Source organism: Lethenteron reissneri, chromosome 31 (assembly GCF_015708825.2).
Source record: "Lethenteron reissneri isolate LAM-NWPU_2019-01 chromosome 31, ASM1570882v1, whole genome shotgun sequence".
Taxonomy (NCBI): Eukaryota; Metazoa; Chordata; class Hyperoartia; order Petromyzontiformes; family Petromyzontidae; genus Lethenteron; species Lethenteron reissneri.
The window spans coordinates 11,519,233-11,536,426 of record NC_083809.1 but is presented as its reverse complement, the minus strand read 5'-3'; the positions used below and the strand labels follow the sequence as shown (position 1 = coordinate 11,536,426).

The following is a 17,194-nucleotide window of genomic DNA, read 5'->3' as shown; positions in this document are numbered from 1 at the left end:
GTCACGTGGCGTGGCTCTTGCCCAGTGTCACGTGGTGTGGTTATTGCCCAGTGTCACGTGACGTGGCTCTTGCCCAGTGTCACGTGGCGTGGTTATTGCCCAGTGTCACGTGGCGTGGCTCTTGCCCAGTGTCACGTGGCGTGGCTCTTGCCCAGTGTCACGTGATGTGGCTCCTGCCCAGTGTCACGTGGCGTGGTTATTGCCCAGTGTCACGTGGTGTGGCTCTTGCCCAGTGTCACGTGGCATGGCTATTGCCCAGTGTCACGTGGCGTGGCTATTGCCCAGTGTCACGTGGTGTGGTTATTGCCCAGTGTCACGTGGCATGGCTCTTGCCCAGTGTCACGTGGCGTGGTTGTTGCCCAGTGTCAAGTGGCGTGGCTCTTGCCCAGTGTCACGTGGCGTGGCTCTTGCCCAGTGTCACGTGGTGTGGCTCTTGCCCAGTCACGTGGTGTGGCTCTTGCCCAGTGTCACGTGGCGTGGTTATTGCCCAGTGTCACGTGGCGTGGTTATTGCCCAGTATCACGTGACGTGGTTATTGCCCAGTGTCACGTGACGTGGCTCTTGCCCAGTGTCACGTGGAGTGGTTATTGCCCAGTGTCACGTGACGTGGTTATTGCCCAGTGTCACGTGACGTGGTTATTGCCCAGTGTCACGTGACGTGGTTATTGCCCAGTGTCACGTGACGTGGTTATTGCCCAGTGTCACGTGACGTGGTTATTGCCCAGTGTCACGTGACGTGGTTATTGCCCAGTGTTGAGGAGTTCCCGCGCCCGCCGTGCGCCACCTGGCGGCAGCGGCGGGAGGCGGGAGGAGGAGGAGGCGGCGGCGGCGGGGGACTGCGTCACGGGCGGCTTCTCTCGCGATAGCAGCCCAGCAGCTCGGCCTCGCTAAGATGGCAGCGACTGCGAGCGAAACTAAGTTGAGGTGAGGGCACCCGGCCCGGGCCCGGGCCCCCCCGCGCGGCGTCTCCCCTCGTCCGCAACTCAACGCAGGCGACGTCGCGACCGCCTTCGGCTCGCTCGCGACGCGCTCCGCGGCGTCTCTCTCCCCTCTCTCGTCTCTCTCCCGTCTCGCTCTCGGTCTCCTCTGCGTGGCCCTCCTCCCGCCGCAGTGGCGGCCGCCGCGAGCAGCTTGCAGGGGGTGGCCCCTTGGTGGCCGCATCCCCATGGAGACCGGGGGGCCCCCGCGGGCCCCAGCGCGCCCATCTCGTCTCTCTCACCGCCGCCCGCGGCTCTCGACTGCAGGCGGCGGCGGCGGTGGCGGCATGAGCGGCTCCCCTCCAGCGCCGTCCAGAGAAGGGGATGAAGAAGCAGGAGGGGAGACCCCCCCCCCCCACCCACCCAGACGCCGCCGAGCGCTGCCGTGAGCGGTGATGTCGGGGCTCTTGAGTTTTGTTGATTTCGTGGCTCCGCCGCGATCTTGTTCAGAATGGGGTCTGGGTGGGTGTGAGTTGGGGGGGTGGGGGGCTCAGTTGTGGGGGGCCCACGGGGTGCCCTCCCTTGTCAATGGCGCCGCTCGCTCGGGGCAGATTTGAGCGCCTCTGACGGGAGTAGTGGTTGTTGTTGTGGTGGTGGTGGTGGTAATTGTTGTTGTTGTGGTGGTAGTTGTTGTAGTTGTGGTGGTTGTGAGGGACGTTTTGCGCGTTGCGCGGGAATCCCAGCCGCGCCGTTCATCCCAAGTCTGTTATTGCGGCGATCTGTTTCGGGGTCCGCCAGGGGTCACGGGGTCGTGATGAGGCACCACGGGGAAGGGGACGCGTGGCCCCCCACGCTCAGCGTGCCCCCCACGCCCGGCGTGCCCCCCACGCTCAGCGTGCCCCCCACGCTCAGCGTGGCCTCTGTGGAGGCCGGGCGGGAGGAACAGCGACAAAGCTGTCCAATAGTTCTATGGGACCCCCCCCCCCAAACAAAACCAAAGACCAATGTTTGGTACCAGCTTTAGAATGGTACCAACAAGACCAATGTTACTTGTTGGTACCAGCTTTAGAATGGTACCAACAAGACCAATGTTACTTGTTGGTACCAGCTTTAGAATGGTACCAACAAGACCAATGTTACTTGTTGGTACCAGCTTTAGAATGGTACCAACAAGACCAATTTTACTTGTTGGTACCAGCTTTAGAATGGTACCAACAAGACCAATGTTACTTGTTGGTACCAGCTTTAGAATGGTACCAACAAGACCAATGTTACTTGTTGGTACCAGCTTTAGAATGGTACCAACAAGACCAATTTTACTTGTTGTTACCAGCTTTAGAATGCACAGCCAACATTTTAGTTGCTAATTAAAAATATGTAAATAGCACGACTAAAAAGTATTGCGAAACATAATCCACTTTCGTTTGCCCCGTTGCTCCCGATTGGAAAAGGCTCACCACGGCTTGCTCGAAATAAACTTGACGTGATCGTCCGTACGTATACACAAACCGGTATACACGACATAGTTTACACTTTCCGTGGTAGCGAATTCTGTTGAGGCTCACACGGACGCAGTGATGGGCGCGATGTGGATATTGCGTAGGGGAACGAGGGTACCGATTGGGCTGGGTTGTGACCGGGTTGTGGCTTGGTTAGGGCTTGGTTAGGGCTGGGTTGTGGCTGGGTTGTGGCCGGGTTGTGGCTTGGTTAGGGCTGGGTTGTGGCTGGGTGAGGGCTGGGTTGTGGCTTGGTTAGGGGAGGGTTAGGGCTGGGTTAGGGCTGGGTTAGGGCTATTTTGTGGTTGTGTTAGGGCTGGGTTAGGGCTGGGTTGTGGCTGGGTGAGGGCTGGGTTGTGGCTGGGTGAGGGCTGAGTTCGGGCTGGGTTGTGGCTGAGTTAGGGTCGGCGCTGATTAGCATGGAGGCAAAAGTGGCAATTTCTTTCGGGCCTCACAAAAAAACACGAGGACTCCACTACAGGGTGCTTGCATCGCAAAAGTTTGCTATTTAAAATTTTGGCAAATATAAGCGTACTCGCTTGTGATAAATGCATAATTGCGCAAAATAAGCGGTATTTTGCCTTGGGGACATGGGGTGTAGGTTTGAACAAAGTGGACGGTGGAATAAGGGGCATGGCAGCCCTGGGCTTCTGGGAACCTCCTCCGGGCGGCCCTGCTATTGAGGGGACCACCGATAGCGCCAAAGCGGCAGTGCGTGGTGAAGGTTGAGCGGGGCCCACGTAACACCTCGTGCTCACGCACCCTCGGCCATCAAACCCACATACCCTCCCCCTCACCTCCCATGATGGGAACCTCCCGAGACGAGGATAGCCTGCTGATGGAATTCGTCAGTGGGCCTTTGGTCGTGGCTGTGGTTATGAATGTAGCACACATCCAGACGGGATGTAAAGATAACGTCTTTTGGCACAGTCAGCCCCGCAGTGTTTGAATCATGCTTGTCTGCAGTGTGCCACCATGAAGTCCCTCTGATGGCGAGTATTTGCCCTACTTGGTAACGTCTACTTCAAGTCATTTAGTAAGCGAGGTGTAATGTCCGTGCCATTTGATATCTCCAGTAATTGGTGATGACGTCCAGGCAAGAATGAAGTTCCAACTTCCTATTTGTGCTCCACTTAATCAGTCTCTTTGTATGGGTACCTCTATTTAAATATGTATATTTAGTGGCTAAATTAGTCCAGCTGGCACGGATTAAGTGACGCGTATAAATTGGTTAAACTATGCAGTAGTTCTCGTTAAAGAGTTTAAGTCAATGGCACCAGGAAATTAAGCATTTCCTGGCAAAGCCAAGACTCCTAGATTTTAAACCTCAACATGGAATCCACTCAGCCTTGCTTCGAGGAGTCTGCACGTGTGATTCCATGGGCAAAGGGCAGCATCACACCGTTTCCTGTAGCATCTATAACATCACATTGGTTCCTATAGCATTTATAACATCACACCATTCCCTATAGCATCGTACCGTTTCTTACAGCAGATGGGGCAGTGACGTGTTCCAGCAGTAGTGCGTTCGCCGCTTGTTGCAGAGGTTTGCAGTTCGCATCTGGCACTGCCCTGGTTAATACTGCCGGTTAAATACTGCTGGCTAATACTGCTTTTAATACTGCTGTTGATACTGCTGGTTAATACTGCTGTTAATACTGCTGGTTAATACTGCTGGTTAATACTGCAGGTGAATACTCATACGAGGGTAAGGTTTATATTTGGATCACTGAGCTCATTGAACACGGAGTTCACTTCACCGGGGAATGATTTCCACTTTAAAGATATCAATATCAACTGAGATCGTATTAAACCGCATCAATTAATTTGTAATATAGATTAATAATATTCAGCCTTTAGCCTTGTGAAAGAACAATTATATTATCGCTCACTGTAGCCTAGGTGCACGTTTCAAGTGCTTACATAAGGAGGGCATGACCGATGGATTATGGTTTTCCGATGTCTGTTAACCTACATTAACACTGAATAATTTGTTATAGTCTCGTGGCTTAAAATGTGGATTTTTTTCTTCCGATAGAGCTTGTTTTGCAGCAGAGGTGCTATGCTCGTCAAACCACACGCGGCAACCATCATCGCCGTAGCTTGTGTGCACGCGTGTCGGGGTCATCCTCGACAAAACCAACCAAGCAAAGGCGTCGCCGTTTGCGACGCGTTTGCGAGCTGCGGTGAACTCCTGGCTCGTAGTTGGCGTGAGCTCGCACGGAGGAAGGCGTTGCAAAATATGGCAGATTCACGTGCCTCTCTGGTTTCAGTTTGGACGCTGATTTGCTGTCATCATGCGATGCGCCTCGGGTGCACTTGTCAAGTTTAGCGCCGTGCGTTGAAGCCAGTCGTTATCGTTAAAAATACACAACTGGAGTCTGTGCCAGCCAACTGAAAAAACAAAAGGCGCAGTTTAGATTACATTTACGTCGTAGCAATAAAAGAAACGCTCGAAAGCAACGTCTGCAATTTTCCTGGCGATGTGGCTGGAGGAGGAGAGGCTGAGTGGCTCAGAGGTCAGAGAGCCGAGTTGGCACCGCTGAAATCCTGGGTTAGAATCCAGGCAGTTACCCGAGATTACACTGGGTTCTCAAGTGTAACGAATGGCCGGTCTCAGTCCCGTCACCCGTAACTGCACAAAAAGAACATCGCGTTACATTTGGTTCCGCACTTAATTTGTTTGACTGTTACAGCGACAAAAAATTACTCCCAAGTAAAGTGGACGGGAAAGTACTGCCCTCTTGTTCGCCGCCTAGAGATCGTTAAAAGGGGTCTCAAGAGTTGGCTCTGTGATGTCCACTTGCATGGGGGCATTCTCTCACATTGCTCTGCGAGAGTTCCTGCCCGGCTGGGCACTTCAACTCATGGCGTGACACCAAGACCACAATCGGGACAAATGAGAAAATACAACAAGGACGCATGTGGTCTGACGTGCCACGCAACGAGAGCGGGTTTAGTCGGCCTGTCGATGGTGGCGACACTGAGTGAGAATAGGGTACCGCGTCACTGCAATGAATGAGTCATGAGCCTCCCCACCTCCTTCCACGACTTGGCTCCGAGCCAGATCACCGGTGCCATGTGAGGACAGCTATCATGGTTTGGTTCCTGGCTAGGCATAGCCAATAGCCGGCGGAAACCCATCTGTGCCACGACGGCCCCTTGCTGGCTGAGCTTGGATGTCCCAGCAGCGAAGGGGCATCACAAGTGCAGTCTGCTCTCATGTAGCTCTTCCTCCCGATATTAGGAAGCCACTGGAGCTCTATGCACCTTGAAATCGAGATTGAAAACTCATTTCTTCAAACTGCTTTTTTGTGTTTGGGTTGTTGTCCTTCCCCCAGCACGGTTGGCGATGTGCGGTGGGACAAAAGTTGAACATGCGTACATGGCACGCGGTAGTTGCGTTCCTGAAGAACACCGCATTATGGAAAACCGCGTTATAATAAATAATATATCATATAGGGCAAAGCGCAGTCTGCGATAACACGTGAGATGCGTACGCAGGCTGAACAAAGTCTGAGGCGCGTGGGAAGCATCTAGAAGTTTCCAGCAGCATCCCAATGCCTTGCGTGATACTACGCCGAGGCAGCCGTACAACTGCTTATTCCTACTTGCGCTGTGACGTAGTTCTGTTAACTCGATCACGTTACGGGCAGTACTCGGGTTACGAACCTAATTCGTTCCTGAGACCTGTTCGTCAGTCGAACGGTTCGTAAGTCGGAACACAACAATGCACCGTATTTCAAAGCCCTTTACGGTCAGTGTTATGAAATGTTTTACAGTTCAACAACAAAGGGAAGCATTGTTAAACTCATAAATAAGAATATTGTACATTGGCATGTAACACTGTAAATAATACTGGAGAGTAAATAAAACATAAAATAAAGTAACACAAATAGGATTTTTTTTTTATTTCCACTTACCTGGAGTCCTGATGCAAGCTTGTAGTCGGAAGGGGGCCAATGAGTCCCCACAATTGCATTCACACATACACACATACACACACACACATACACACACACACGGGGCACACACACACACATACACACACACACGGGGCACACACACACACGGGGCACACACACACACACGGGGCATACACATACATACACACATACACGGGGCACACACACACACACGGGGCACACACACAGGCACACACACACGGGGCACACACACACACACACGGGGCATACACACACACACACGGGGCACACACACACACACGGGGCACACATACACACACGGGGCATACACACACACACGGGGCACACACACACACACGGGGCATACACACACACACGGGGCACACACACACACACGGGGCACACACACACACGGGGCATACACACACACACGGGGCATACACACACACACGGGGCACACATACACACACGGGGCACGCACACACACACACACGGGGCACACACACACGGGGCACACACACACACACACACGGGGCATACACACACACACACGGGGCATACGCACACACACGGGGCATACACACACACACGGGGCGCATACACACACACACGGGGCACACACACACACATACACGGGGCACACACACACATACACGGGGCACACACACACACGGGGCACACACACACACACGGGGCATACACACACACGGGGCACGCACACACACACACACGGGGCATACACACACACACGGGGCATACGCACACACACGGGGCATACACACACACGGGGCACACACACACACGGGGCACACACACACATACACGGGGTACACACACACATACACGGGGCACACACACACACACGGGGCACACACACACGGGGCACACACACACACACGGGGCACACACACACACACGGGGCACACACACACGGGGCACACACACACATACACGGGGCACACACACACACACACGGGGCACACACACACACACGGGGCACACACACACACACACGGGGCACACACACACAAACACACGGGGCACACAACACACACACGGGGCACACACACACGGGGCACACACACACACACACGGGGCACACACACACACACACGGGGCACACACACACACACACGGGGCACACACACACACACACGGGGCACACACACACACACACGGGGCACACACACACACACACGGGGCACACACACACACACACGGGGCACACACACACACACACGGGGCACACACACACACACACGGGGCACACACACACACACACACGGGGCACACACACACACGGGCATACACACACACACACGGGGCATACACACACACACACGGGGCACACACACACGGGGCACACACACACATACGGGGCACACACACACACACGGGGCATACACACACACACGGGGCACACACACACACACGGGGCACACACACATACACGGGGCACACACACACATACACGGGGCACACACACACACACGGGGCACACACACACACACACGGGGCACACACACACATACACGGGGCACACACACACACACGGGGCACAAACACACGGGGCACACACACACACACGGGGCACACACACACACACGGGGCACACACACACACACGGGGCACACACACACACACGGGGCACACACACACACACGGGGCACACACACACATACACGGGGCACACACACACGGGGCACACACACACACACGGGGCACACACACACACGGGGCACACACACACACACACGGGGCACACACACACACACGGGGCACACACACACACACACGGGGCACACACACACACACGGGGCACACACACACACACGGGGCACACACACACACATACACGGGGCATACACACACACACGGGGCATACACACACACACGGGGCATACACACACGGGGCACACACACACACGGGGCATACACACACACACACACGGGGCATACACCCACGGGGCACACACACACACACACGGGGCATACACACACACATACACGGGGCATACACACACACACGGGGCACACACACACACACGGGGCATACACACACACACGGGGCACACACACACACACACGGGGCATACACACACACACACGGGGCACACACACATACACGGGGCATACACACACACGGGCACACACACACGGGGCACACACACACACACACGGGGCACACACACACACACACGGGGCACACACACACACACGGGGCACACACACACACACACGGGGCACACACACACACGGGGCATACACACACACACGGGGCATACACACACACACACACACGGGGCATACACACACGGGGCATACACACACACACACGGGGCATACACACACGGGGCATACACACACGGGGCATACACACACGGGGCATACACACACACATACACGGGGCATACACACACACACGGGGCACACACACACACACGGGGCATACACACACACACGGGGCACACACACACACACACGGGGCATACACACACACACACGGGGCACACACACACACACGGGGCATACACACACACACACCGGGCATACACACACGGGGCATACACACACACACACGGGGCATACACACACGGGGCATACACACACGGGGCATACACACACGGGGCACACACACACATACACGGGGCATACACACACACACGGGGCATACACACACACGGGGCATACACACACGGGGCACACACACACGGGGCATACACACACACACACGGGGCACACACACACATACACGGGGCATACACACACACATACACGGGGCATACACACACACACACGGGGCATACACACACACACACGGGGCATACACACACACACACGGGGCACACACACACGGGGCATACACACACGGGGCACACACACACATACACGGGGCATACACACACACACACGGGGCACACACACACACATACACGGGGCACGCACACACGGGGCATACACACACACACACACACGGGGCATACACACACACACGGGGCACACACACACGGGGCATACACACATACACACGTACACACGGGGCATACACACACACACACGGGGCATACACACACGGGGCATACACACATACACGGGGCACGCACACACGGGGCATACACACACACACACACGGGGCATACACACACACGGGGCATACACACACACACGGGGCACACACACACACACGGGGCACACACACACATACAGGGCATACACACACACACAGGGCACACACACACACGGGGCACACACACACATACAGGGCATACACACACACACAGGGCACACACACACACACACGGGGCACACACACACACACAGGGCACACACACACACACACGGGGCACACACACACACACGGGGCACACACACACACAGGGCACACACACACACACACGGGGCACACACACACGGGGCACACACACACACACACACGGGGCACACACACATACACGGGGCACACACACACACACGGGGCACACACACACACACGGGGCACACACACACACGGGGCACACACACACACACGGGGCACACACACATACACGGGGCACACACACACACACGGGGCACACACACGGGGCACACACACACACGGGGCACACACACACACACACGGGGCACACACACACACACACGGGGCACACACACATACACGGGGCACACACACACACACACGGGGCACACACACACACACGGGGCACACACACATACACGGGGCACACACACACACACGGGGCACACACACACGGGGCACACACACATACACACGGGGCACACACACACACACACGGGGCACACACACACACGGGGCACACACACACACACACGGGGCACACACACACATACACGGGGCACACACACACACACGGGGCACACACACACACACGGGGCACACACACATACACGGGGCACACACACACACACGGGGCACACACACACACGGGGCACACCACACACACACGGGCACACACACACGGGGCACACACACACACACGGGGCACACACACACACACGGGGCACACACACACACACGGGGCACACACACACACACACGGGGCACACACACATACACGGGGCACACACACACACACACGGGGCACACACACACACACGGGGCACACACACATACACGGGGCACACACACACACACACGGGGCACACACACACACACGGGGCACACACACATACACGGGGCACACACAGGGCACAAAAACACACACAAAGACACACACACACCCCAACGATCCCCCCGTATAGCCCGTAACAGACTGTTGGGGCAAGTGTTGTTAGTGAACAGCACCTATGAAGGCCGGGCACGGCACACGAGGGGGTGGGTGGTCAGCACTACACCCAGCTTCCTTTGTCTCCCCAGCGGTGATGTTTATACACCGCATCAGGTACTTATTTGAGGCTGAGTCGACCTGGGGGAGGCCAAGGTCCCATTCAGATAATCGTCACGGGTGTTAGCCGTGAGCAGGAATCGAACTCGGGTTGCCAGGTTCGTAGGGCAGCGCGCTCACAGTTGCACGACTGCTCCCCCACACACACACACATGCGCACAAAGACAGCTTTCCCCCCCGTATAGCCTGTAACACTGTAGAAGCAGGTGCTGCTTGCGAGTTTCACTTATGAAGGCCGGTATGGCACACGAGTGGGTGTTGGCCAAAACCACGCCCGGCCGTCTTTGTCTCCCCAGTGGGGATGTTTACAGACCGTGAACAGGAATCGAACTCGGGTCGCTGCTTTCGTAGAGCAGCGCGCTAGCCGCTACACTACCACTCCCCACACTGAAACTTTCACACACACACACGTCCGCTCGCGCACACGCACACGCACGTATGCACGCAAACACTCCCAGTGCGAGGCCGACTCACTGCATCTCGCTGAGCATCGCTCCTCTGAACAAAATAATTCCGCGGTTTTTACGAGTTTGTGTTTTAAGTCAATGTTACATTTTTTTCCTTCATGGAAGATGGTTCGTAAGTACGGGTGTTCATAAGTCAGGCGTTCGGAAGTCGAGGACTGCCATTGTATACAATTCGCATCCGCGTTATAAAAAAATCCGTTGCAGTACATTTATCACGTTATATCCTATTCGCGTGATGGAAACGCGCGTTGTAGGAGAACAGACTGTACCGTACCGGCTCAGCTTGTTGACGGTGAATTGCACATCGGAAGGATCTAATACAGTGTCCGACGTGGGCTTGGAATTGTTTCTGCAGTGAGGAATTTGTAAAAACGGACAAGCCAAAAGTGGACAAGAGCTGCCATGAGCGCTCCAACGATGGCAAAGAGGTGGCGGCGGCAGCGGCGGCCGCGGCAGCCGCGGCGGCAGAGAGAGAGGACGGGGCCGTGGAGCGCGAGGAGGAGGAGGAGGAGGAGAGCGACAAGCTGTTCATCCACGAGCCCAGAGGCCAGGGCGAGGGCGAGGGCAACTCGGTGGACGCCGTCGTCGAGAGCGTCGTGAAGGGGATCGGAATCGGCTCGTCGCCCCTGAAGAGGAAAAGGAGCAGCCGGGGGCCGCCTCCGCCCCTCTTTGATGACCCGTCGCTCCCGGAGGGCTGGGTCAGGAGACTGAAGCAGAGGAAGGCCGGGAGGTCCGCGGGGAAGTACGACGTGTACATATTCAAGTGAGTGCATTCCCGCAGTTTTCTGGTGTTGGGAGTTCACAGGATGCCATTTGATAAGGCCTTGAGACATTAATGTCGAAGTGATTTCCTGTTCAAACGAGCGTTGAGGCGGTGAGCTTCTGCTTACAGCCCTGAGACACTGGTGAACATTCCACATTCCCATGATGACAGGCAGTCTCTTTCATAAGATGACCACTGTTGACTTACCCACAAAGCTGTACTCATTTTAGAAGGGATTATGGGTCAACCGCTCACTGGAATTTGAATTTGTAACCTTATTGCGAGTTGGTTCTACCACGGAGCCATCTGGTCGGTATTTATATGGAGATTTTTTATGTTTTAAGTAAGCTTTTGGTCGTTGAAAACATTTTCAACTTATTTTTTTTGGCTAGCTACCCAAGTTTCACTTAATGTCACTATTTAAGTGCTGTTGCTGTCGCATAAGACTTTGTTTGCTTTTGAAATGAACACCTAATGGGAGTGCGTCCCCTGCCAAGGGTTGCCTAGCGGCCACTCTCGCCAACAATAAAATGAACACGACCAACTACTTGACAGACTTTGTGCAGTCTTGCCAGTGGGAAGCGGCTTGTTTATTGTTCCACCTGCAGTTGGTCGACTTTATTGCCATGGATATTGTGGCTTTAAAATACAACCTTGCGTGCGATGTCTAACCTCTCGTTGGCAGCCCCCAAGGGAAGCAATTTCGCTCCCACGCCGAGCTGAGGAGTTACTTTGGCAAGACGGGAGAGGTGGTGCTCAAGCCGGAGGACTTTGACTTCACGGTGGCAGGGCGAGGAAGCTCGGACGGCCGTGGTAACCGGTCTCCACGACTTCCACGGCTTCCCAAAACGGCCTCCGGCACTTTGGGTTTCGGGCGGGGGAGAGGAAGGGGCAGGGGCCGGGGCCGAGGGCGGGGCCGTGGCAGGGGGACCACCCTGGCGGTGCTCCGCACCATCGGCAGGGGACGCGGGTCCCCCGGCAGACCCCGGAACGACCAGCAAGCCAGCCCCCTCGTTCAGAGCATCGTGGTGAAGCTGCCCTTCGCCCTGGCGGGGGCGGCGGCGGCGGCGGCGGCGGCAGCAACGGGCGGGTCCGCCGTGAGCGTGCCGGTTAAACGAAAGCGCGGACGACCCAAGTTAAACAAAGACCCGCTGCTGAAATCGGTCCCCCCGCCAAAGAAGCCGAGGCTAGAAACTGTTACGCCCGCAGTCGGCAAGCAACGCGAGGATGGGAAGCCGTCGTCATCTTCCACAGAGGTTTCTTCCAGAAATGTCGCCGCAGCCGCCGCCGCCGCCACCACCCCCCCTGCCGCTCAGGAGCCCACGGTGGGCAGCTCCCCAGAGGCGCAGCCGCAAGCGAGTCAGCCAGACCTGGGCGCGCCGCCCAAGGTCAACCTCAAGTTCTACAAGCAGAGGTCCAAGAATAACGTGACGGAGAAGCCCAAGAAGAAGGAAGAGCCGAAGCAGCCAAAGGTACTGTCCATTTCCATCAAGGTGGACGATGGCGCCCAGAAGCCTGCGGAGGAGGGCAAGCTGAAGGAGTGCGCCGCGACCGCCGCCAAGGAGCAGCCCACGGAGTCTGCGGTCGCCGTGCCAGACAGCAGCTCGTCGCCCTCGCAGCCGGACCAGGCCAAGGCTGCCGAGGCCAAGAACGCCCAGGATGGAAACTGAGGGCAGTGTCGGCCGAGGAGGCCGGCTCGGTGCCCGCGGTGGACGCTCGTGTGTGTGACGGGGGGTCGGGGGGAGGGTGGGAGGATCTTTTGGCATTCTCGCTTTCTATAAACCGTAGGGCTTGACCTGACACACGTTTTCCTAGCTTTCCCAGAAGTTAGGTTGCTAGTGATCAGTCTTTTACTTAACGTTGTACAGTGTTTGACAAAACACTTCTTTTGTTAACACTTTGAATGTATTGCATCGAAAGTATTTTCAACTTTATTTGCAAAGTCATTTCTATTGTTAGGATATGATTGTTTTTCTGTATGTTTTGGACCATACGATTATCCTTAACATCACGACCCAAAAACACATATCTGCACCGAAAGCTATCCATCCATGACCTACATGCAATAGATATTTCCTGAGATTTGTATGTGTACCTTGTGGGTATCTCTCTCCTGACCTGTAATACACATTTACGTGCCGGTGATTTCGAATTCTTCCATTTGACTCATGCACCAGTGAAGTTGTCAACCCGAGATGTTTTTAGTGTCCACCTATTTAACCAGTCTTTCTGATTAACTGCTTGCAGATATATCTACAAGTGTATTCTGCAGTAATGTTTAAAAACTACGTCCCGACATTTTCTATGTTTAGCTTTGTTTATAAGATTTCTGCACAGTACAAAGCTTTGCAATAACGTATACAGTAATAGGTAACTAGTATCTCATTTATTGTATCTCATTTATCCGTAGTCTTTTATTGGCCAGTGTCGAACGCTGTGCATATCGAGGCCTTTATGCAGTAGTTATTTATTTGCAAAAAAAAAGTTAACCAGATATTCTGGTGGGAAGAACATGAAGGATTTATAAAGCCGCGTTTTTGCTACAAAAAATGTAATCCAACACGAGCGGTTTCCTGCTTTTTATTTTGCGATGTTTACGTAAACAGAGGAAAGCATAAACTGACGGCCCCTTGCCTATCCTACCAGTAGTAAAACCTATTCTTATACGTAACGCACTTACTGTATACGTAATGTATATTAAATGTTTGCACTGTCCGGGGTTTCTAAAAAACGAATGCTCGATGAGTGACTTTTTTCTGACGATCGTGAAAGTTGCGTGGACGAGTCTGTTGTAAACACAGTGTGGGTGACGTGCGGCAGGCTTGTTTTCATAATCACGGTCGTCTATTTGTAGCACGGGACCCAGCTGAGCTTTGCAGCCTCTCCCTGAACGTGTGATCAATATAATGTTTTGTTGTCCGTGGTGTCTGCGTCACCCGTTATTCAGGACACGCTACAGGCCAATACACACGGCAGCGTTCAAAATGACGATGTACACACGCGCAGCAGAGCACCACCGCTTGTGATATTCTCATGGCAGCCTTCAGGCCACCCCGAGGACAAGACGGCCCCCCCCTAATAGACTGTTGTCATTGCAAGCCGCTAAGACGAGTGGCTGAGGACTGCGGTGAGGATGGACGCGCCACTCGCCTCGTGTGCCTTCAGCGAGGCCTCTGCCGAGTGGCTGAGCTTCGCTGAGGGAGCCAGCTCCGAGCTCATACCCGTCAACCCATGCAGCTTACCCCGTATTCTTGTACAGGGAAATTGAGTTTTCAGGTCTATACGGCGTACAGCCGTTTCAATTCGGGCAAAAACACATTTTTGTCTGTTTCTCCCTTGTGACGGGACTTTGTAGGATGAAGGGCACGGGGTGACCAATAAGGTCTGATTTGGTCTGTACCGATTTGGCGTTCACAGGTTTGGTCTGCACCGATTTGGCGTTCACAGGTTTGCAAGCTGCACCAGTCTTGAGATGCACGCACCGAATCACTCTTCTTTTAAGTTTGCATAATAACTGTGCCTTTGAATAATATCCAATGACTGCTCTTCCGTGTCACTAATTGTCCAATATTGGAAGCCTTTCCTGCAGCTATTAATGAAACAAAGAAATTCCAGTTGTCATGAGTTTATCATCCCAGGTGAGTGGCGAGGTGTTAACTACCTCACCAGGTATACAGGAGGTTGTGAGTTCAATCTTGCGCGTGTCTCCACGTGGCTGTGTGGATTTCTCTCCGGGTCCAGTTTTTCCCTCCACAGAATCAACATGCGTTTAAGAGTATTTGTAATACTATAACTTTCCATGTGATAAGCCACTTTGTTGAGCTATTATTTGTGTCCAGGCCACTTCTGAAAAAGAGCATTAGAGCTCCGTGGTAGGCATCACCCGGTAAAATATAGTTTAACTGTTGAGAACATTTTAATTTAAAGCTTTCGTGACTGCAGGGATTCATATTCTTGATTCTATCGGTAAAGTCACATAGAAGGGAAACAATAAAATAGTTTTATATTTTTATTATTTTATTGTTTCCCTTCGACGTGACTTTACCGAAAGAACCAATATGTTGAGAACATTTTTACAGATGACTGCCACGGCTTGCATTCCATTCTTCCAGCTCTGATCTTTACACGAGACAATTTTATTGACCTCAATGTTATTCATCGGGGCGGTAGGGTGGCCGCAGAGGTAGCGCTCGTGCCTCCTTGTCCACAACGCTCCAGGTTCGATTCCCAACTTGGGCACCTTTGTATTTTCTCTCCCTGTTGTGCACCCATTCCCTCCACGTTCTCTTCAATGTCTTCCCACAACGCAACTGGTGATGGCCACATCCAAACGGTGACAAATGACCTGCAGGTTACTCATTTGGGTTAACTGGCGCCCCTTACTGCAAACACCTGGCAGGACCCCCCCCCTTCGAGGCATTTCTGGGTAATCTCCATATATATATGAAAGGCAAAGTTGTGATTGTGTGTCTGCTCAAAATGTTTAGCGTACTTCCTGACATGCAACAAACTGGAAATTTACCATGTGGGTACTTTCCAGACTGTACACTTTTTGGGGGGGGAGCTCAATAATGCATCTATTTTTTGCACGGCAAGTGAGCTGACGTGAAATCTGTCACGTGACCCGCGCATGTGGAAGCGTAACGCATTGTAGTGTAGTGGTTAGCGCGCTGCGCTTCGAACCTGGCGACCCGAATTCGACTCTCGCTCATGGCCACCACTGGTAAAGATTCTTTCAACCGCTCCTGGGCCTCCCCTAGGTCGACTCAGCCTCAAACGAGTAACTGGTGTGTGAACATCGCCACTGGGGAGACAAAGGCATGGTGGATCCAAGTCCCGGGCGAAGCCGGGTAGTACAGCTAGTCGAGCATAATAAGTAATGCATTCCACTACTCACATCCACATGTTTATGTATAAACATAAATTAAAAACCAAATCGTAGGAATGTTTAACCATGAAAAAAGGTAAATGTGTACTGCATGAACAATGGTGAAAGCACACCCTGTTTCATGGGACATGTTCAAATATTGACTGTCTTATAACAAATAAAGAATGACTCTTGAAGCTCAAAGTGCAATGCAAGTTACAGCTCTCAATTCCTACGACCTACAATACACGAGGCTGCTCTGGGAGCAGAAGGCTGACCACCTTCCAGACGTGGCACTGCGATGTGGAACAAACGTACACCCAAGTCAGGACAACCACAGACCCTCTCATCGGGA

General features: G+C 53.8%; 1 protein-coding gene across 1 annotated transcript; it reads left to right on the top strand.

Annotated features, from left to right (window-relative positions):
• Window positions 1–760: 760 nt before the first annotated feature.
• On the top strand, window positions 761–16,737 carry LOC133349802 (methyl-CpG-binding protein 2-like). Its single transcript, XM_061563573.1, has 3 exons — window positions 761–924; window positions 11,565–11,972; window positions 12,658–16,737. Exons 1-3 carry the CDS (start codon window positions 893–895, stop codon window positions 13,640–13,642), a joined length of 1,425 nt encoding a protein of 474 aa, XP_061419557.1. The 5' UTR covers window positions 761–892; the 3' UTR covers window positions 13,643–16,737.
• Window positions 16,738–17,194: the final 457 nt, after the last annotated feature.

Excerpts from the sequence above, each read along its gene's own strand:
- LOC133349802 (XM_061563573.1), top strand. The coding sequence starts at position 893 with ATGGCAGCGACTGCGAGCGAAACTAAGTTGAG. Across the intron at positions 925-11,564 it reads GCGAGCGAAACTAAGTTGAG|TGAGGAATTTGTAAAAACGG; the intron begins GTGAGGGCACCC and ends TTGTTTCTGCAG. Across the intron at positions 11,973-12,657 it reads TACGACGTGTACATATTCAA|CCCCCAAGGGAAGCAATTTC; the intron begins GTGAGTGCATTC and ends TCTCGTTGGCAG.